This window comes from Gymnoscopelus braueri (genome assembly GCF_963280865.1).
Source record: "Gymnoscopelus braueri genome assembly, chromosome: 21".
NCBI classification, from domain to species: domain Eukaryota; kingdom Metazoa; phylum Chordata; class Actinopteri; order Myctophiformes; family Myctophidae; genus Gymnoscopelus; species Gymnoscopelus braueri.
The window spans coordinates 43525681-43549401 of NC_137623.1; the positions used below are offsets into that span (position 1 = coordinate 43525681).

The following is a 23721-nucleotide window of genomic DNA, read 5'->3' on the forward strand; positions in this document are numbered from 1 at the left end:
GGTCGAAAAATTGGAAAAAAGTCGCGGCTTATAGTCCGAAATTTACGGTACTCTACCTAGTATCTGGATGAGACCATTTATATCAAAGATATAATAAAAAAAACATCACACGCACGCAGGCAGGCTCGGGCGGTAAGCTAAAACACACTCCAACATGTGTCCTTATATGGCTTGTTAAGACTGAATGTGTCCTTATATGGCTTGGCTTGAATTAAGACTAATTATGGTTTCTACTCTCTTCCTAGGCACCATAGGGCACTTCATGCATGGACTAGGAACTGTTATTGAAATACCCCAATCCGGGAGGAATTTGTGTTATAGTTTTCCCCTACCTGCCTTTGTTAAAGTTTCCCCCCAATAAAAGACTGCTGTTTATGCAAATCAAGTGACTCTGTGGTTGGTTTTGGTCAGCACTCCTCACAAAATGGTGGAGAATACGGGTAGCTGCTGATCATCACCGACCCAGGGGGGAAACATGGAACATGCTGTTGCACTCAATGCCCTGTTAACGAGCCAAGCGGATCTACATGCGGCAGTACAGGAACTGTGCAAGAAGTTTGAGAGAGATGCCAATGTCTTAAGATCACCCAGTGAGGTGCTTACCAAACTCGGGCCTGAGGATGACGTGGAGGCCTATCTAGAGTTGTTCGAATGCACCGCCACCAGAGAGAAATGGCCACAGGCCGACTGGGCCGGGAACCTGGCTCCGTTTCTGAGCGGAGAAGCTCAACCTGGCAGACGCAAGGGACTACACCAAGTTGAAGACAGCCGTCTTGTCCCGCCAGGGCTACAGTCTGCCAGCCCGGGCCCAGCGGTATCACAGCTCTACACAGTCTCTCCCTCCACGCCCTCAGGTAGCCGCCCTACTGAGACATACACAAAGTTGGCTAACCAGCGACGGAGAACCGCCCTGGATTGAACGCATTGTGGTAGATAGATGTATCCGTGCCTTGCCGCCCGATGCCCGCAGATATGCGTCCCAAGTGAGCCCCGACTCACTCAATGAGATGGTTGCGTTATTAGAAAATTATCAAGTGAGCACTGAAATGTTAAAGGCTACTAAAACTGACAGCGCAAGGGCTCCTGTGGAAGAGAGAGCCGTACGAGACAGAGGGAGAGGATTCCCGCCAGCGACCCAGACGCGGCCGAACCGAGCCCCGCTGGCCCCGGTCTCGGTACCACGGGCGCCACAGCAGCGGAGATGCTACATTTGCGGTCAGACGGACCACATATCCTGGTCCTGTCCCGACAAGGACGTCACGATGGCGTCCGCTGTCAGCTCGGAAGCGCCCCGGCCCAGCCTGTTCGTGACATCCTGCTGGGCTCATGAGGAGATCCAACAGGCAACACTGCCGGTGAAGGTGGACGGCCAAGACACCTGCGCCCTGTTGGACTCGGGCAGCGCCATCACTCTGGTCCGGGCAGACCTGGTGGACACGGTAGATGCCACAACAGTGCCGGTGACCTGTGTCCATGGGGATGTGCGCCGGTATCCAACCACCCGCCTCCACATACAGACCACGAGGGGAGATGCCACTATCCAAGCTGGTGTGATTCCCCAGCTGCCGGTGCCCCTGCTCATCGGCACCGACTGTGTCTTGTTCGAACGGTACTGGACGGCAGGGAGGCGTCAAGAAACCCGACGGCCCAGACATGGACGAGCCCGCCGAGCGAGACGACGTCCACTACCTGCCTGCCCAGCGTTCCCAGGTGACACAGAAGGTCCACTGAGTGAGAGCTCCGGGGGTGACGGCCCCGGCAGTGAAGGAGGGAGGAGCGGCGCTGACGCCGACAGAGCGAGAACGCGAGGCCAGGCCGAAGCGACTGACCAGTCCTCAGAGCCGTTCTCAGAGTTTCCCCAGTTAGAAAACCCGGAGTCCAGGACGCCAGGGAAGTTTGCCAGTGCCCAGTGGTCCGACCCCAACCTGGAACAGGCCCGCCAGAGTGTGTCAGCGGTGGATGGACAGCTGTGCGAGGGGGTGAGTGTGCTTTCCTCACCACATTTCCTAGTTAAAAATAGCCTGTTGTACCGTGGAGTAAGAACTGAGGGGGGGGACAATGTTGAACAGTTGTTGGTGCCTAAAGTGTACGTTTCTAGAGTGTTGTACCTAGCGCACACCCACCAACTGGGCGCCCACCTGGCGGTACAGAAGACTTACGACCGGATCCTGGGCCGGTTCTACTGGCCAGGGATAAAGAAAGCAGTAGAAGACTACTGCCGAGCATGCGCTGTGTGCCAGAAGACGGCACCCCGACCTAAGCAGCGAAACCCGCTGGTTCCCCTGCCTATTATAGAGACGCCCTTCTCACGCTTAGCTATGGACATTGTTGGCCCCCTCCCAAAGTCTGCCCGAGGTCACAAGTACATTTTAGTAATTATGGATTATGCCACCAGATACCCCGAGGCCATACCCCTTAGAGTTGCCTCAGCTAGAGCAGTGGCCAGAGAGCTATTCCTGTTGTTCACTCGGATGGGTGTGGCTGAAGACATTTTAACGGACCAAGGCAGCTGTTTTATGTCCCGGGTGCTTGCTGCTATGTGTAAATGGCTCAAGGTCAAGCAGTTGCGTACCTCGGTCTATCACCCACAAACCGATGGCCTTGTAGAGAGGTTTAATCGCACGTTGAAAAGCATGTTGAAGAAGTTGACCGACATCGATGGGAAGAACTGGGACCAACTGCTGCCCTACGTACTCTTCTCCATTCGGGAGGTGCCCCAGGCCTCCACTGGGTTCTCCCCCTTCGAACTCCTGTATGGACGGAACCCCCGAGGCCTCCTGGACCTGGCCAAAGAGTCGTGGGAGAGCCAGCCGTCCCCTCATCGCAGCGTCATCGACCACGTGGAGCAGATGCAGGACCGGATGAGGAGGGTGTGGCCTATGGTTCGGGAACACATGCAAAAGGCCCAGGCAGACCAGGCTCGAACCTACAATAGAGGCGCCCTGATCCAAGAGTTTAAGGTGGGGGAGCAGGTGCTGGTTGGTACCAAGCCATGAGTGTAAGTTTCTGGCTAAGTGGCAAGGGCCCTATGAAGTTGTGGAGAAAGTGGGACCCGTAAACTACAGGGTAAGGCAGCCGGGCCGGCGGAAGGGCCATCAAATTTATCATGTAAACATACTGAAGAAGTGGCTGGCCGCGGAGGCCCCTCCTTGTCCGGCCCTGTTAACATCTGTCTCTCCTCAGGAACCAACCCCTGTTGTTATAGGGAAAGAGCTCTCCCCGTCCCAGCAGCAGGATCTTCGGGAGCTCCAGGACCGGAGTCGGGATGTGTTCTCAGAGTTACCAGGCCGAACGACAGTCATGGAACATGATATCCAGACCCCTCCAGGGACTGTGGTGAGACAGCGACCCTACCGTATCCCGGAAGCTCGCCGTGAAGCTGTGAGTGAGGAGGTGAGAAAGATGCTTGACCTAGGAGTCATCGAGGAGTCCCACAGCCCCTGGTCCAGTCCGATAGTCCTCGTGCCAAAGCCAGACGGGACCATCAGGTTTTGCAATGACTTCAGGAAGCTAAATGACGTGGCCGTGTTCGACGCCTACCCCATGCCTAGGGTGGATGAATTGATAGAGAGACTCGGACCCGCCCGGTTTCTCAGCACCCTCGACCTCACAAAAGGCTACTGGCAGGTGCCCCTGACCGCACGGGCGAAGCCAAAGACGGCCTTTTCCACACCTGAGGGTCTTTATCAATACACCGTCCTTCCATTCGGGGTCCATGGCGCCCCGGCCACGTTCCAGCGGATGATGGACCGGATCCTGCGGCCCCATCGCTTGTATGCCGCTGCCTACCTGGACGACATAGTCATTCACAGCCCCACCTGGACGGACCATCTGAGGCATCTAGAAGCCGTGCTGGGGGCTCTCCGCCAGGCCGGGCTGACGGCCAATGCGACGAAGTGTCGAATGGGCCTGGGAGAGACCGATTACCTGGGTTACACCATAGGCCGGGGGTGTGTGAAGCCGCAGACCCGAAAGGTGGAAAGGATACAAAACTGGCCCAGACCAGCGACTAAGAAGCAGGTAAAATCGTTCCTAGGCCTGGTCTCATATTATCAGAAATTCATCTCCAATTATGCCACTATTGCAGCGCCGTTACACGATTTGACCCGCAACCGTCTGCCACACCATGTCCAGTGGACTGAGGTAACAGAGGCCGCTTTCCAGAAGCTCCCACAGGCCCTATGTGAGGGACCGGTCCTGGTAGCCCCTGACTTCAAGAAGCCCTTCGTCCTGCAGACGGACGCATCTGGAACCGGGGTGGGAGCGGTGCTGGCTCAGGTGATCAATGGAGAAGAACACCCAATAACGTACATTAGCCGCAAGCTCCTAAAACATGAACGCAACTACTCCACTGTGGAGAAGGAATGTTTAGCCATCAAGTGGGCCGTTCATCACCTGAGATATTACTTGTGGGGACGGGAGTTTACTCTAGTGACTGATCATGCGCCTCTAAAGTGGATGGCAACCAGTAAAGACCGGAATGCAAGAGTAACCCGCTGGTTTTTAGATTTGCAGGACTACAAGTTCAAGGTGGAGCACCGACCAGGCAGGGCCATCAAGAATGCGGACGCTCTATCCCGCTTATATGAAGACCAAGAAACAGAAGCTCCCGACACAGGCGGCGAGCTTAGGGGGGGGATATGTGGAGTGTCGCTTGGGGCCCGAGCTATCTGGCGTCTCCACCAAGGCGAGCAGAGGGCTGAGGAGAGGTTTCAGCACCAGAGACAGTGCAGAGCACTTGGGCAAGTAGTGGAAGGAAGGTATGTGCCTGTTTTCATCCTCAATCAGCTTGATATGATGACACCTCAGGTCTGATTGCCAGAGTGGTGACAGCCTGGTCTGATCAGCCCAACCCTATAAATGTTTGCTGAACCTCTCCTCAGATGAAACTCACTCCCTTGGTGAATGGACGCAGGCTCGGGCGGTAAGCTAAAACACACTCCAACATGTGTCCTTATATGGCTTGTTAACACTTGCATGACTAAGCTATCAATATGACCGATTTTGAGAATTTAAAGTGGATTATCTTCTCTCATGAAGCTCTGAGAAAGTTCCCCTTTCATGACTTTTCCTAAATATTTGTTTCAAATCATCTCCGTTTTTTTTTTCTTCTGAAACGTATTATAAATATGAAATATATACCATATATACCATCCCAACCGTTATATTCGGCTAAATTGACCGCTCTCCCCCTCTCTCCCCCAGGCAAGAGCAGTTGACACCTCTAGACCCCCCGCAGAGCGGCCCGTAGACGAGCTGCGAAGCGAGTCTATGCGAGTTTATGTTGCCATGTCTGCTTATTATAAGCGACTTTGGGCTTGTTTTTCACGTCTTTCTATTATTATTAATATTATAATTATATATATAATTACATTATAATGGTAATACTTTTCTACTCCACTACAGCTCAGAGGCAAATCTTGTACTTTTACTTCACTACAATTATTTGAAAACTTTAGTTACTAGTTACTTTGCAGATATAAATATCTTTTCATACTTGTTTAGTTTAGAGCTTCATGCATTTTTATTAGGTATATATTTATATAGAAAGGTCTAACCAGGGACTGGTGTTGCAAATTAGCCTCGGCATGCAGTATGCAGTAACATTTTCATAGACCTGCTTATTTCTCTCGCAAAATTTGGCGACCCATTTTCCACTTTCCCTTTCACTGCAAAGCGGTGGAAAAAGATAGGATCTACAAGCATACAGCTTGTCACACAGCAACTGTTTTATGCTTGAAGATCAGATATTTTGCGCAGGATTGAGCACATTTGTGGAACATAGCATTGTGTGCTTTACGCTCAGACAATAATGTGAATATTATTATTATGAATAATAATAATATAGGTTTGTCACTGGGTTGTTTACAAGTTACTATAGTTCGCTTGCTGCTACTAAATTTAAAGCAGCATCACATGACGGTCATATTATGACAGTCATGACGAAACTTCAACCTGTTTTTTGCACTTTCTCCATTTACAGCCCGTACATCTACATAAACGTTCGGATTTCAAATATAAAGTTTTTATTCCGTGGCCACGGATGTTACAATTGACTTCGGGTGGGTATAAGTAACCGTAACTTCTGTATTGTTCAATAAAAAGCATTTTAATCCGATTGGCGGTCATTTTCTCATAGAGTTATAGTGTATCAGAGTGCAATTACACCTCCCAACCGATAGGGTCACGTAGTTGAAAGCATGGAGAAAATACGGAGAAAATGGCCACCGATCGGATTAAAATGTTTTTTATTGGACAATACGGAAAATATGGGTACTGAATGTGTCCTTATATGGCTTGGCTTGAATTAAGACTAATTATGGTTTCTACTCTCTTCCTAGGCACCATAGGGCACTTCATGCATGGACTAGGAACTGTTATTGAAATACCCCAATCCGGGAGGAATTTGTGTTATAGTTTTCCCCTACCTGCCTTTGTTAAAGTTTCCCCCCAATAAAAGACTGCTGTTTATGCAAATCAAGTGACTCTGTGGTTGGTTTTGGTCAGCACTCCTCACAACACACACACGCACGTGTCCACACACACACACACGCACACACACACACACACACACGCACACGCACACGCAAGCACGCACGCACGCACGCACGTACACACACACTCTGGTGCACTTGTACAAACAGACACACAGAGAGACAAGCAGGTGATTCGTTATACTTTCTCAAAGCTGTTATTTTAACTGTTAGTGCTTTGTCACGCTGCTACCGTACACACACACACACGCACACATACACACACAAGCATGCACGCACGCACACATTTGTATTACTATACTTGTAAGGACATCAACATCGAATCTCCATGCAAGCCCTTATCTTCTCTGTAGCCCAATACTGTACCCCAACCTGGAGTCAGTGGTGGAAAGTGACTAAGTACTGTTACTTAAGTACAATTTTGAGTTATTTGTACTTTACTTGAGTAATTCCAATTTCCAATACTTTTACTTCTACTCCACTACATCTCGAATCCAAATATGGTACTTTTACTCCACTACATTTATTTGAAAACTTGAGTTAGTTACTTTGTAGATTTTGATTATTATTACAAAACATACATTAACAACTTCAGCCCTATATACATTTCGGCCATTTGAAAATAGCCGATCTACAAGCTCACAATGCGCCACGATGCGACACGTTGTGAGCTTGTAGATGTTCTGTATAATGAGCACTTTTACTTTTACTACATTGTACATTTTGAAGCCAATACTTTTGGACACACGCACGCACGCACACACGCACACACGCACACACACACACACACACACAGAGTGTGTACCTGTGAAGACAGCAGGTTACAGTCCAGGTGTGTTCCTCTTCCTGTCTTGTGGCGTAGCAGCATGGCGGCCATGATGGCTCCGTGTGCGTACAGGCCCGTTGCTAGGTCCGTCATGGCAACGCCCGGCCTCACCGGCTCACCATCCTAGCAACCAACACACAATGTCAGCAGTATTATTGGATGGGACACGGACACATGAGAACAATAACACACATCATAAACACACAAGTAAACACGTTAATACCCATTAATACTGACACGTTTTTTGATGGAGGAAGAAAGATAGAAAGAAAGAAAGAAAGAAAGAAAGAAAGAAAGAAAGTGTGGTATCTGAACAGTATGCAAGTAAAACCCTCATAACATAATGTACTCCAAAGCCATATGCTTGCTTCACAAGTAGCTACAGACAGTGTATTCAGGGATGACCAAGCCGGGTGGGGGGTAGCCTACACTTAGCATTTCTCTTTGTTTAACCTGGAGACGGTAAGACTACCATTTGTTTGGTCAACAGCCACCCACATGAACAGGCTGTAGGCTATTCAAATGTGGATCCATTGTGTTATAAGAGGGAGACTAAAATCTAACTCAGGACTAGTGCAGTCCTTGGCCGAAGGGCTGAGGAACAGGGGCTCTGCCCCTGGCTGCTTCTCTGAATGCTGGTTGTTTGTTGCTGAATCTGAATAAACATACTGTAGATTCTAGAACCTGGAAACCTTGACGTCTCTTCTCTATTCTCCTCCATTTTATTACATCTAAAGCCTGCTAACCTGCAGTTTATGCTTCATAATACACGACACAATGGCGAGCCAGCTCCATCGTTGTGCATACTTTTGCGAGTGTGTGCTTCGATTAAAGAACCTGTGTATCTTGAGGTGACCGCGGGAGCGGGCCTGGCTGTGCGGAGGATCGGGTCCGTGGGTGTCTTCCTACGGCGAGGTGGACCACCGCGGAGCGGACCATGGAGACTTCAGGGCGACCTACGATGAATGCCTTGCGACGGCGACGTTGTGATGACTGCGCGGCCGCTCGTGACCGGATCTCGGATGGCTACTCAACTGACTACTCTTCTCTGCGGAGCGCCTGGCTGGGTGGACGGCGGAGCGAAGAACTTGCTGGTCGAAGTTCTCCGTGGGGGGATGAGTTGGTGAGGAGCGGCTATCTTTTTGGCTGGAACAATGATACCATCTGGACCTGCGCTCAGCTATTCTGCTGGGTGCGTGGACATTGAGATAGAGGCGACAAAAGCATTATTGGATGGAACACTGAACATTCGGGACAAGAGGTTGTATTTTGGTGATAAAGTGATTTGAACCACGGAGCGTTATTTTTGTTGCCGTGCGTAAAAGTGTGATGTGAGGATTTTAGTTGTTTCACTCTTTGGTCACTTGTATTTAATGTGAGTTTACTTTTTGTTTTATTATTTCATTGAAGAAACACTTTCTTCTGTTATCAATGTAGGCATCTCCGTTGAAGTTATCATGTGTAGTTAATAGGAGTACTCGAAAGGTTCTATCTTTGGTTACAAGGTTGGTGCTCGGCGTGGGGGGACAAAAGGTAGGGAGAAGTGCATCTTTAGTGTGATTTATATTTCAATTGTATTCTGTCAGCTCTCAAAGTTTGTTTGCTGTGTAATATTTTATCCTAGGGTTTAAAGTAAACAGAGAGACCTGCGCACTGATTAGGGAATGAGAATGCATTTTGACTGGTGTTTTTATTTTCGAGACATGGTTATGATGAATTGAAGAAGTGGTATAAAGAGAAAGTTCAGCACCGTATTGATGTATTTTCTGTGAATAGGGTTTTCTGAGTTGTTTTATTTTTAAGCTTGTTTTATTTTTAAATAGTTCCAGCCTTTGCCTTCGGTGTCAGTCGAAAGTCATGTGATCCATGACGCACGCGTCCAATGTTAGCCGATCCGTTACTAAATATTGATATTCTTTCTTATTTTGTGAAACAGTTTGTTTATTTTTATTTTGAAATTTAAGGTAAATCACTGTATGACCATTATGTAATTTTGATGCTTGTATCTAAGTTGTTCTTTCTGATGTGTTGTTTGTGTTGAATCTACTGAATGTCTTCTTTGTTTAGGTTTCAGCCATTGATTGGTCATGGGGGGTCGGGCTAAGTGAGTGGGAGTTGTTGTTTTTTTATGTTTTTCTTGCAAACTGTTCTATTCAATATACCTGGTTGCGAAAGAAGTTTAATTCTTTCGTGGGGGGAATAGTTGTGTGGTATCTGAACAGTATGCAAGTAAAACCCTCATAACATAATGTACTCCAAAGCCATATGCTTGCTTCACAAGTAGCTACAGACAGTGTATTCAGGGATGACCAAGCCGGGTGGGGGGTAGCCTACACTTAGCATTTCTCTTTGTTTAACCTGGAGACGGTAAGACTACCATTTGTTTGGTCAACAGCCACCCACATGAACAGGCTGTAGGCTATTCAAATGTGGATCCATTGTGTTATAAGAGGGAGACTAAAATCTAACTCAGGACTAGTGCAGTCCTTGGCCGAAGGGCTGAGGAACAGGGGCTCTGCCCCTGGCTGCTTCTCTGAATGCTGGTTGTTTGTTGCTGAATCTGAATAAACATACTGGAGATTCTAGAACCTGGAAACCTTGACGTCTCTTCTCTATTCTCCTCCATTTTATTACATCTAAAGCCTGCTAACCTGCAGTTTATGCTTCATAATACACGACAAAAGAAAGAATGAATAAAATGTCTCATCTCTACAGATCTTTAGCAAACATCAAATACATTGTCAGGTCAGGATACCAATGTCATCCAATCACGAGAGAGAACACTACAAACATTCATCAGCTTCAATTAGTGTTCCAGTTCCAGTTTTTATTTGTGTCATTACTTTGAATTTCACTTCTCAATCCGGTATCTTGTATGAGTTCTCACTCCTGATTGGATGAAATGAGTATCCCGACCTGACCTGAAGAGCTGGAGAGACGGGGAGCCAGGGATGGGTAGCATTAATTTTGAATGGTAGCCAGCCACATGAACATACAAAGCTACATGCTACCATTCATTTGGAAGCAAGCGACAAGAAGATACAAACGCCAGACGTTTGTAGCCGCTACACAATCTACAAAGCTACAATACACACATACACGCACACACACACACTCACCTCAGGTCCAGTAATGTGCATCATTCCTGATACGGCAGAGGCGATGGAGTCATAACCTGGAGTCTGTGACTGAGGGCCGGTCTGACCATAACCTGCGTGCGCACGCACACGCGCACACGCGCACACCCACACACCCACACACACACACACACACACACACACACACACACAAATGGAGTCACACAATGAAGTCTGGCTATTAACTTTTACTTACACTATAAAATAAATAAATTGTATTTATTTTATAGTGTAAGTAAGAGTGCTTACATGGGTTTTATAAATATCGAATCATTGAAAAGTATCAACAAGAGCTTGTGACTAAATAATAACTACAATTTTGCTTGAGTTGGTAAGTACTGTTAACACATTCGGTGCCAGAGTTTTATTAAAAAAGTGACGTTGAGTGCCAGAGATCTCACCGTTTGTAGCGCTACGCTGTTTACAGCTGTAGACTCCACGACGAGCCCCTCATTGTAAACATATATGCGTGCACGATGGTGGATGGTCCTGGCTAACGCCTGGAACAATAACATCTCTCACGCGAGTCACCATGGCGGAGTGATCGCGGATCGAAAATGACTCGTTTTCCTCACTGTAAAAAGTTAAGGAAATATGGAGTTTTTTTGCAAGGAGATACGAATGGGAGCGGACGGGAGACAGTTTTTTTGGCACGTGATTCATCTGTCCCTTCCTTCTCAGAGTCACTGTGGGTGATTCCAGAGCTGCGCTAGCCCCCCCTTGTGGAAAAAAACGGGAAAAAACTAAAAGATTGACTTCACGGTAAATCCCGGTTTTGGCACCTAGGGCGCTATTCCGCGGCAGCTCCTCCAGCCTAAACCCTACCCTAAACCTGTTAAATACGGATAATGGAGCTGCCCTGCCCCAAAATGTTATTGTAGCACCTGCTCTACCCGTCACCCATTATGCCGACACCGCTATTTGCGCGTGGAGGCGTGCCCGTGGGCGTGTTGTTGATATCCCCCACATTGCCATTCTGCACACACACATGGGTACGGCTTTGGGAGGGGGGATAGTGGGTTCTAAAAGCACCCGCCAAGTGCACACAGACACTGCAATGGCTTTGTGGAGACAGCACGCAAAGTGCGCACCTCTCTCTACTAGGCTATTATTGTCAACAAATCTCTGTGATTCTAATTTTACTATAATCAGCAGAAGGAAGGGTGTCAATTCCTTGTGTTAATTGTATTTATATAAGATGATAGGCTATTTAAAGTAAAGTTGTGCGTCTGCAATGCAATACTCCACTTTACACGTCAGTTTTATTCATTGATTATGCAGGAAATAATTAACAAAAAAATGTAATTCTCTCTAATCAGTAATATGTAGGTGATATTTATGTCTATCAAATGTGGTTTTACTGAAAGGCAATCTTAGACTTAGAAACGAAACATCGGCCCCATGCTAAATGACCAGAGGGCATGTTGCCCCATGAGCCGTGTTGCCAGCCTTGGCGAGAAATAAGCAACCGCAGGTCTATGAAAACAAAAAGAAGCGACTATAAGGCCACATGAGCACTTCAAACTAGAGCTTTCATATCCCCTAAATATTTCAGCCTGGCTCGACTAATAATTGACAAATTAGGCCCAGCCCAGCCCGTCAGTCATTTTTCTAAAGAAGCCTTTTTTTTCATTAAATCTTGGTAATTCGTGGAGTCATTCTACCCTATTCCAACAGTCTATATTTTATTTAAAAAACAGCTTGGAGCAAATAGGCTATATAAATATATACAGTGCCCCTATAACCATTAAAAAAATTATATTCGGTTATTCTATGAAATATATTTTAAATTGAGATATTTTCGTTTTTTCCATATTGCTGTCATGTCTTAATAAAATCATGCTTTTAACAAGCAAAATAAGCAGTACGAAATAGTTTGGATTACTTTGCTTGATGGGAAAGAGTTGCGATGGAGAAATCACATCCAATGTTACCTTGTAGGCCTACTGCCAGCTGCCTGTGCTCGTCATTTGAAGAAATAATCCAAGTTTACTTTGAGGTGAGGAAGACATGAAGAAAGCTTTTCAATCTCAATGGTTTGTCTGAAGAGCCATTCTATGTCATGTTATGGTTTAAACTTTAAAGGGAGCTTTGCTGCTGCCGTGACAACTGACAGACAGCTGATTGATTTGACCTACTTTTGCGCTGCGCTGGTGATTAATTAGCTGCGTAGCAGCTGTGTAAGAATAGTATGAATATTTTAAATGGCTTTCATATACTCTTGGGGATCTGACTAATATGACAAGTTGCTTATTGTGAACACAATACGCTATAAATTAATTAACACATTAACTGCCAAGACCGTAGTCCTACGGGCCGTTAAATCCAACTGTTAAGCGCCGAGACCGTAGCCCTACGGGCTGCGGTCTTTTCGCGCATGCGCGGTCCGGGTGCACTTTCGGAATTTTTTTGATCCACTTCCGTTTCCGGTTTGATGACAGGAAATAGAATTATTTGGGATCCGGTTTTCACGATCACGCCCGCCCTCGTTCTACAGACGAAACTGAAACTCAATTCTCTTCCTGTAGTTTTTTCTCCTCGCATTTCACTGTTTAACGTAATCCGCTCTAACTCAAACATGGATGCCCCGTTTGACACGTGGTTTTCACTGGGAGATACAGGGAGATCGCGCGGATGTAAACAGACTGTGTAGCGCTCAATCTTAAGGATTTTAACAAGATCTATGGCGACATGAAAAAAACAAAAAAACAACAAAAACACCTTGGCACTGGTGAGTACATTATGAGATTAGCCCTTGGCAGTGGATGTGTTAATATATGAATTTATTTGGATTAAAAAAAAACGTGGACCCAAAGCGACACATTTGGACCCGGCCCAGCCGGTGCCGACGGGCCGGGTCAAGTCCCGTTGGGTTTGGGCTAAAGTCTTAAGCACTTAAATTTTTTATAAGATGATCGGATCATCTGTGAGCACGGAAACGTCGCATTTTTATTTTTGCTGCTGTCTCGTTAAACCCAGCTGCGGGTGAATATTATATTATATATTATATATATTACAGTATTATTATATTCCCCACGTAAACGCTACGTTCATGTTTACTGCATTAAAGCAGGGGTTCTCAATCTTTTCAGGCCATCGACCCCCCAAAATAACCATATTTGATGATACACAGATAAATATTGTGAAAATAGCAGATCTACAAGCTGTCGACACGACATGACGCAGCGAGTTGATAGCTTGTATGTCTGTTATTTTGGGTAGGTAGGCGACGCACATTACGTGTCGCAGCAATGTATCTGGGTTTGAGAGGCTATAATTGATGTAAACTTAAAGTGTAGCTCTGTTCGGGATTATTGAACAAAGGTGGATGATGAAAGATAATGGGGACAATATGGATGTATAAGTTAACTGCGTCACTTCAGAAGAAACTATGGAGCTACTTCAGAGATGTTTACACAATCCATTAGAATGGTGGAAATAGAACAATAACAGCCAACGTGAGTACATATAGACCTTTCCTAAAACTGGCCAATTTATTATACCCATGTGCTACTGTATGTCTGTGTACCACCGCCCAGCCCTGTGGTCGACCAGCTGGAGGTCCATGGCTGCCTGTAGGAGCGTTGTCGCAACATGATGTAATTAATTATTTGGGAGCAGCTGGTGTGTACCAATAGTATAAATATTTTAAATGGCTTTCATATACTATTCCGGATCTGACTAATATGACAAGTTGCTTATTGTGAACACAATAGGCTACAAATTAATATAAAATTGTATTTGGATAGAATTAAAAAAAAGAAGGAAAACAAGCCCAATGTGGCTTATAATAATCAGACCAGGCAACAGTGCAGACAGGGAGTCACCTAACAACAGGTCACTTTGCTAAGCTGGGTTGCTGTCAATTGTCAAACTACTTCACTAGAGTGAGACACATGGGCATAACACCAGAGGGAGCTCCCATGACCTTGTTCCCCCAAAATCCGACACAAACATGGGGGGTAAATGCATTCTACTACACTGCCACCAAAATGTGGAATGCCCTGCCAACAGACATAAAAAAGCCTCGACACTCAAACTAAACTAAGCATGGCCTTCCTTCAATTATAATGAGTCATATAACCCTTTCCCTCCCACCCTTTTCTTCTCTGTACATACAGTAGATATATTGGTGTTCTTTTGTGTAAAGTAGTGTATGTATGCTATGCCTTTTCGATGAATTGAGTACAATGGACCACAATGGAAACAAGCCCCTGTGCCTTTTTTGTGTTATCCTTTTAAAGAGGTGGTGCCATGGTTTTGCACTTTTTCTGTCTTTCATTTGTCTATGAGGTTGATAGAACTTCATTAAGCCCCCTGGTGGTGTTTTATGGTGTTTTATGTCTTCTCTGACTATTTTGAGTTTCTTCCTGGAGGCTGAAACCTTGAGGGTCAAATGTGCCAATAGAAAAACAGCGCTTTAATGACACAGTAGAAATATACCCTCCCCCTCATTATCATAACACAACAGGTGTGGGCATGAGGAGGAGGAGGGACTAGGACAGGAGGCGGAGAGACTGGTTCAGGTGGGAGGTGCTAAGGAGAGAACCAGGTATACTTAATGAACGTGTCCACATAAAAACATAATTTTAACACTTTCTGTACACTTTTTTGAAAAAACCTTCCTCCTGGTATAACCATAATACCTGATGATCATGTTTAAAGGGGGGGGGGGATCACTGAAAAGTTACGAGATAGACGAGATTTCGTTTTTCATTAAAAAAAAAAAAAGCTTATTTACTTCCTGTTTATTTCCTATGGGGAAATCGCTATATCTCCGTTCCTCTTGTTTTACGGCAAAAACAAGCTGCATTCAAACGGCCACAGCTGTGCAATGGATTACCCTGTGCGGATAAAAATGTTTTCCCTCTACGACGACAACCTGTGCGTGTAATGAGGCGATGTCCATGAGGACGGAGGTCACAGAGAATATTCCATGATTTTTCAAAGATACAGTAAAATCGCTCTTTTTCGCTGGCAGCAGTGGCACACTATTATATTATTACTATTATCATTTATAGTAAAAAAAAAATTGGGCTAAAAGGATAAAACAAAAAGGCTTGTTTCCATTGTGGTCCTATGTATTCAATTCATCAACAGAGCAAAGAATATTAACAAATTAATACATGTCATCAACAAATAGCTATATTTACAGAGAAGAAAAGAAAACAAAAAGGAGAAGACGGCAGCAGTGTATGACCCCTCATTTCAATGGGATTGGCATGGTCTAGAAATAGCCCAGAAAGGCAGTAAATAACATTCAATTGCGAAAGAGTGTTTTTTTTCTTCTAAAACCTCAGTATCTTCTAAATGTCTTGCAGGTCACCGTTTCCTCTGACACAGCAGGACAAAAACCTCAACACGTCACAAACACAACCACACAGCGTGTGCGCGAGTGTGTGTGGTGTGGTGTGTGGTGTGTGTGTGTGTGTGTGTGTGTGTGTGTGTGTGTGTGTGTGTGTGTGTGTGTGTGTGTGTGTGTGTGTGTGTGCGTGTGTGTGTGTGCGTGTGTGTGCGTGTGTGTGAGTGTGTCATGGACGGAACAGAGAGAGAAAAGCCAGAGAGGAAGAGAGAGTGACATATCGAGGGGGCTATGTCCCCCTACTACATAACGAGACACACATGTTCTCTCTGTCTCTCTCTTTCACATGTTTCTATAACAACAATTGCGAGGGACCTCAACATTTTGGGACGGCGATGTTATTAATCCAATTTCTTTGGGCCATTTTTAACCTTAATTCAAAGCCGGATTTGGTGTGTGACACCAGAGTGCAATTAAGTATTTGAATCAGGCATAACTTCAACTCTAACCCCTAAAACGAACCTCTATGAATAGTTTTCTGATTGTAAACCTAAATATAAAAATATTGTCTTGTTTAAACCATAAAACAACCATTTCACTTGTGAGGACCAGTCCTCACACTATATATTTCTCACATTCTATTATACTTATGGGGATGTTTGGCCCTCACAAGCATAGTAAACAAACACACAAACACACACACACACACACACACACACACACACACACACACACACACACACACACACACACACACACACACACACACACACACACACACACACACACACACACACACACACACACACACACACACACACACACACACACACACACACACACACACACACACACACACACACACACGCCCTGTGAGATGCTCTCTAATTGGCTGTGAAGACGATTAGTGTGAGCTTCAACCAAACCTCAAACATTCACTGAACATCTGGAATACACTCTGTCTGTCTGTCTATCTGTCTGTCTGTCTTTATGTCTGTCTGTCTGTCTGTCTGTCTGGAGAGAGTGAGCTCCCCAAGCCGCTTGCGGCGTCAAACAGCGAGCGTACATCCAGCGTTCACTTCAGCCTGTTCTCGTCCACTCGCCGAAAGTGTTGACCGCCTATTTGTTCTGTTATTGGATGGACAAAGTCTCCTCTGGCTATGGGATGGACACCATGTGGCTACGCTGTCTAGGAGATGGGGGTCAACACTTCTGCTCCATAACCTCAAAATGTAAACATAACATGTGCATATGCGTGTGTTGAACGGTCTGAGGGTGAAAGTGTCCCACTAGGTTAAACTGGAAGAGATAATGAAGTGCATTTTTAAACATCCAAAAAACAGTGGCCAAAGCTACTGAAGCAACAAATTAAATAATGGGTATGGGTCAGTGTTGATTTCGTCGACTAACTCTATGACGAAAAATGTCTGTCGACTACCTTTTTTCACATACGAAAACAAAATAAAAACTAAGCTATGATGACTAAAACTATGACTAAATATACTGACAATTTCATCAACAAATAAAAAATGGATTAAAATGTTTGGGGGAATCCTAGTGGCGAAGAGATCCAGTAGAACTAAGACAAGTCATCATGGGTGCGGGCAGGTGTCACAGACCGAAAATAGCTGATCTAAAAGCAACGTGTCGCAGCGCGACGCGTTGTGAGCTTGTAGATATGCTATTTTCGGCATGCAGCTAAGTGAAAATCAGCCATTTCGATGCCATCACGGCCCGCCAAAAATAAAAAATAAAAACTCGAAAGACTGACTAAAACTAAATCAAAATGTGCTGTCAAAATCAACACTGGTATGGGTCAATCATGCTGTTTGATTGGCATGGTGTGGAAGAATGCATGTCTAACAGCTCATATATGAGAAATACAGCGTCTAATATACAACATGGCATGCAGGAGTAGCGAGTGAGTGAGCAAGCAGGCAGACAAGAGTGAGGAATTAGAATGTGGCTGTCAGTACAACCTACTTGATTCCTCCGGACTCGCATATAATCCTCTCCTCCTCGCTCGGAGGTGGGACCTAAGGCACGAGTAGAGTGAGTGAGTGTTGGAGTATTGGGGTTTGGCTTGTCTCTCATACTGACTGACAGTCTGTCTGTCTGTCTGTCTGTCTGTCTGTCTGTCTATTTCTCTCTATTCTCTATTTAGAGAAACAGGTTGAAGTGTCATATACCACTTCATCTTAACACATTGAGTGCCAAAACCGGGAATTCCCGGTTTTGCAAATACACTCGTTGAGTGCCATAACCGGAGCTCTCCGCGAGGAGATTTATTTATATATTTATTTATTTTTCCACATGGGGCGCTCTAACGCAACTTTGGAATGATTCACAGAGCTTGAAAGAAGGAGAGGACGGAAGTGGATCCATGCCAAAAAGAAAAACCTCCCGTCCGCACCCATTATAACTCCTTGAGAAAAAGCTTCATATCTCCATTTATTTTTTAACGTGGTGGAAACGAGCCGTTTTCGATGGGCGATCACTCTGCAATGGCGGGTCGCGTTAGATATATTATTGTTCCAGGCGATAGACGGGACCCTCCACCATCGTGCCTTTGTTTACATCTGCGTCCTTGTCATGGAGTCTACAGCCGTAAACAGTGCGGCGTAAATTGTAAGAATGCCAGCAATTGATGTACCCTGTTTTAATAAACCTCTGGCACCGAATGTGTTAAAGAGTAATCAAACACTAAACCGCTTGCGCGCACACACACACACACAGACGATGAAATAGGGCATTGAAACGTTGAAATATGGAGATACTGTACAAGCCGGTTTCTGCCTGACAGCAACAAAAGACAACATGACACAGTCTGGAACTCAATTACATAATGTGGGGAAAAGAAATGAGTAGATACGTCCTTGGCCCTTTGGCAGTGTGCACAGGAAATGTAGCACTGACTGATCCAGCAGATCCGAGTTCGGACACACAAACAAGACAGCTAGACTCCTGCAGAGCTACGCCGTAAAAAAAAAGTTAAAATAAAACAGGACAATTATTATGATGTTGTCAGCCTCCCAGTAGACACTGTGGGGTTAAAATGGGAGATGGGAGTGTGTGTGTGTGTGTGTGTGTGTGTGTGTGTGTGTGTGTGTGTGTGTGTGTGTGTGTGTGTGTGTGTGTGTGTGTGTGTGTGTGTGTGTGTGTGTGTGTGTGTGTGTGTGTGTGTGTGCGCGCGTGTGCGCTTGTATTACTGTACTTGTGAGGGCCAAATGTACTACAAAGTATAGTAGAGAAGGATTAGGATTAGACATTTAGAGGTCAGGTTTAGGGGTTAGGATTAGACATTTAGAGGTTAGGTTTAGGGGTCAGGACTAGATATTTAGAGGTTAGGTTTAGGATGTTAGGATTAGACATTTAGAGGTCAGGTTTAGGGGTTAGGATTAGACATTTAGAGGTTAGGTTTAGGATGTTAGGATTAGACATTTAGAGGTCAGGTTTAGGGGTTAGGATTAGACATTTTAGAGGTTAGGTTTAGGGGTCAGGATTAGACATTTAGAGCAGTGGTGTGTTCTACCGTGTCCCGCTGTATACGCCGTATACAGTGTAAATTTTTTTGGGGAAAAGCGTATACAGTCTACTAACCATTTCATCCATTGAAAACGCGCTAGCGTATACCCACGACCATGCGCATCTCGTGCAGGGAATGATTATCGTATACCTCCGAAAAAAAACCTAGACCACACCACTGATTTAGAGGTTAGGTTTAGGGGTCAGGATTATACATTTAGAGGTCAGGTTTAGGGGTAAGGATTAGACATTTAGAGGTCAGGTTTAGGGGTTAGGATTAGACATTTAGAGGATAGGTTTAGGGGTAAGGATTAGACATTTAGAGGTCAGGTTTAGGGGTTAGGATAAGACATTTAGAGGTCAGGTTTAGACATTTAGAGGTTAGGTTTAGAGGTTTAGGGGTTAGTATTAGACATTTAGAGGTCAGGTTTAGGGGTTATGATTAGACATTTAGAGGTTAGGTTTAGGGGTCAGGATTGGAGTTATGCCTGATTTGCACTCATTTGTGCGGCAATGTCGGGCACTGAAAATAGCAGATGTACAAGATCACAACGAGTTAGTAGATCACTATTTTTGGCTTTAATGTTAAAAAAAAGTTTAATAAAACTGGCGTCATAAAATCGTCCTCACAAGTATAGCAAAAGAAATGTGTGCGCACACGCGGGCGCACACACACAAATGCGTGCGTGCGTGCGTGTGTGTGTGTGTAGTGAGCCAGTCAGGATGTCGGACGTCATAAATCTACAACTATGTAGAGAGTCTCGCATGCAGCAGCTGTCACACTCTAATGAGGCCTCATGGGAAATGGAGTCTTTTTTGGAAGGAAGGGGGGGTGGAGGTGGAGGAGGGAGAACAAGGATGGAGGGATGGAGAACAGGAGAGGTCGGGTAAGGGAGTGATAGAGATGGGATGGATAGAGAGACTAAGAGAAATAGAGGGGAGAGAGAGAAACAGAGAGAGTGGGAGAGAGAGAGAGGGGAGATAGAGAGAGAGAAAGAAAGAAAGGGAGTGACAGAGATGGGATGGATAGAGAGAGAGAGAGAGAGAGAGAGAGAGAGAGAGAGAGAGAGAGAGAGAGAGAGAGAGAGAGAGAGAGAGAGAGAGAGAGAGAGAGAGAGAGAGAGATAATGCAGAGAGGAAAGGCAACAGAGGGCTGGGGAGAGGGAAAGACTCAGTGTGTGTGTGTTTGCGTGCGTGCGTGCGTGCGTGCGTGCGTGCGTGCGTGAGTGTGTGCGTGCGTGCGTGCGTGTGTCAGCTGGAATAACTTAAAAGCGCCTTGCTCCAATTTTCCGTCAAAAGCGACAAATAAAACGTTTTGCCGTAAGGACAATAAAAACACAACACATTGTAATACGTTGCAAACGATCAATCAAACACAACAATAACATTAAGACGTGTGTAAATCTGCCTGGCAACAGCTGCTCACAACCCTAATAAATACACTGTCTCTGTCAGGTGGAAACCTTGTCCAAACCAGGCGGTAAGCATTCACCGCTGGAAATGAAGCCAATAAACAGTGGTGGAAATTAACTAAGTACATGTACACAAGTACTGTACTTAAGTACGGTATTTGTACTTTACTTGAGTATTTCCAATATCCAATACTTTTACTTCTACTCCACTACATCTCAGAGGCAAATATTGTACTTTTACTCCACTACAATTATTTGAAAACTTTAGTTACTAGTTACTTTGTAGATTTGTATTATTATTACAAAACATACACATGCCGTCAATGCGGATTTGATCAGATTGTACACTTGATTTCATTACCTAGTAAACATTGTCATAGTAAACAGTCACTAGTTTAAAGTCTTCGTTCAATTATCATGATACGTGTTTTTTTTATAAATGATGGTCCCATTAACTCATTGACTGCCATGGACGAGTACACTCGTCAGTTGGCCCGAGTTCCACAGTGCCAAGGACGACTTTGACGAGTTTTGGGTTTTCAGTGGTTTTCAACCAGATGGCGCTGTTCGCTAACCTATGAATGATCCCTTGCCTGTCAGAAAAGGATAGACCCGGAAATTACGTCATTTTGTTTTAAAACAGCTTGATTACTTTATGTTTATTCGTGGTGGAAAAATGGCTTTATCTCTTTATCTCCGCTGTTGTTTTTTTGCCAAAAACAAGCCACATTCAACCGGCCACAACTATGCAACGGATTACCACAACCGGACATTTTTTTCCCCCCCATTTTCCAAAGGTTAGTAAAAACAATTGAAAAACGCTGGCAGTGGCGTGGCAAACAATGTTTTATTTTGTGGCAGTCAAAGAGTTAATTGTAAAATGTTCAAGGCTGGCTCTACTGAGTGACGACCCGCCCTCGCTGCCCCTCCAGCCAATAGCATTAGTTTCTGGTTTGCTTTTCGGGACTGGAAATTCCAAGATGGTGCATTTGAATTTGCTGAATTAGCTTCAAAATGGGTCTGTATAAATCAATGGGTGACGTCACGGCCAAAACTGTTACTTTTTAGAAGTAACAGTTATTAAGTAGTTATTATTTAGTCACAAGCTCGTGTTAATACTTTTCAAAAACAGCCGATCCACAAGCTCACAACATGTCGCAATTCGCCATTTTAACGTGACACTCTTGTACGACGAACATAAAACGTTTTAGAAATATAGATACAAGGTTTCTGCTCAACAGCGACAATGAATACAACATGACGCACGCACGCACGCACGCACGCACGCACGCACGCACGCACGCACGCACACACACACACACACACACACACACACACACACACACACACACACACACACACACACACACACACACACACACACACACACACACACACACACACACACACACACACACACACACACACACACACACACACACACACACACACACACACACACGTCTGGAACTGAATTACTTATATAGGATAATTGGATCTGTGTCAAATTGATTTTATTTTATCGTCTCAAGCGGTGAAATATTAGACGAAGCAATAAAAGGATAAGAGAGTTATAAAGAATCGCATCAAATTCATTTCATGTGTCATTTAATGTGAACTTGTGCACTTCCTATGTGGAGCCGTGTGTGGGGTTTCCTGCTGGTGTGTGGGGACATCTAGTGATGCTCTGTGGGAACTGCAGGACAGTTAAAAGAGACCTCTGGTCTGAGAGGCGCGAGGAGAGAAAAGAAAAGTCCGGATTGTGGTCGGTCTAATCTTATTGTTGTAGATTACAGACAGGGGGAAAAAGGAATGCAAAACCCACTTTTCATCAGATTATTCGAAGCATTACCCGTGTCTCATCCCAGAAAAACATAATTATACATTTCAAGGGCGCCGATACTGTGGGTGCCTCGGGGCTAAAGCACCCACTGTGGGTGAGGAGCACCCACTGGGTGCTGGTCAAAAAATTAATAAAAAATAAATACAAATGTATCAGATCGCCTGGTTCAGATCGCCACTGAATAAACCGAATTAACCGAAATAAAGTTACAAAACCCCCCCCAAAAAAGTAAATTTTCCGTGAACGGGGCACACTAGAGCTTATAAATATCGGCGCCCCTGATACATTTGCACGGTGTGTAACAACTGCGAATTGTCTATTGCCCAGGTGTAAAAACTCGCTCCCCCCCCCACTAACGCTGACCAGTGTGAAGTGAAGCAATTTCATTGTCTCTGCCGGGCAGCCGAAGGCCGGAGACTACAGTATATTTTCGCACCTCTCCATCTGTATGTGAACAGCTAATCTATGGCACCGTTGGACCGATCGCCATGAAACTTTGCACTCACACTCCCAGCAGGTGAAGAAAGAACCACCACCCCAAAGTGTTCAAAACGGCTTCATGGTGACCTCGCTTTGTCCCATTTTGGACTATAACTGTTGAACCGTAGGTTGCGCAATCAAAATCTCCACTCCCCCCACCCCCCACCCCCCCCCCCCGGATTCCTTGGATCATGGCGCAACTTCAATTGATCTGAACTTGCACACAGCAATCCTCTCCAAAAGTCTAACTATGCACAATGCACACCAAGCACATAACCCAAAAGTTCAAATATATGGATGCCACACCGAGCGCATAACCCAAAGGTCTGCATATAGTTGGGGTGCGCACATCACAGGGTATGGACTAGTAACATTATAATAATTGGTATTGCTGCAGATGATGCAGTATATGAGTGCTGGGTTGTAGTAATATTATCAGCATTGCAGTATTCGTAGTATTATCAGTATTGCAGTATTAGTAGTAGTATCAGTATTGTACCTGATATAGAACAGTAGATGAGAGCTGGGTTGGCAGCACTCAGCTGGTTGAATCCCAGACCCATCTGATCCAACTTCCCTGGAAGATAATTCTCCACCAACACATCACTCACTGCTGCCAACTGCACGCACGCACGCACGCACGCACACACACACACACACACACACACACACACACACACACACACACACACACACACACAC

At 45.2% G+C, this 23721-nt stretch overlaps 1 protein-coding gene across 1 annotated transcript in view; it reads right to left on the reverse strand.

Moving 5' to 3' along the window:
- The window catches only part of sugct (succinyl-CoA:glutarate-CoA transferase), a 160400-nt gene that overhangs the window by 130975 nt on the left and 5704 nt on the right, over positions 1-23721 (reverse strand). The window contains exons 6-8 of the mRNA XM_080417147.1: positions 23519-23639; positions 10440-10531; positions 7300-7443 (exon numbers count right to left, since the gene is read on the reverse strand). Coding sequence (XP_080273273.1) covers positions 7300-7443; positions 10440-10531; positions 23519-23639 — 357 coding nt within the window. The remainder of the gene's footprint in view (positions 1-7299; positions 7444-10439; positions 10532-23518; positions 23640-23721) is intronic.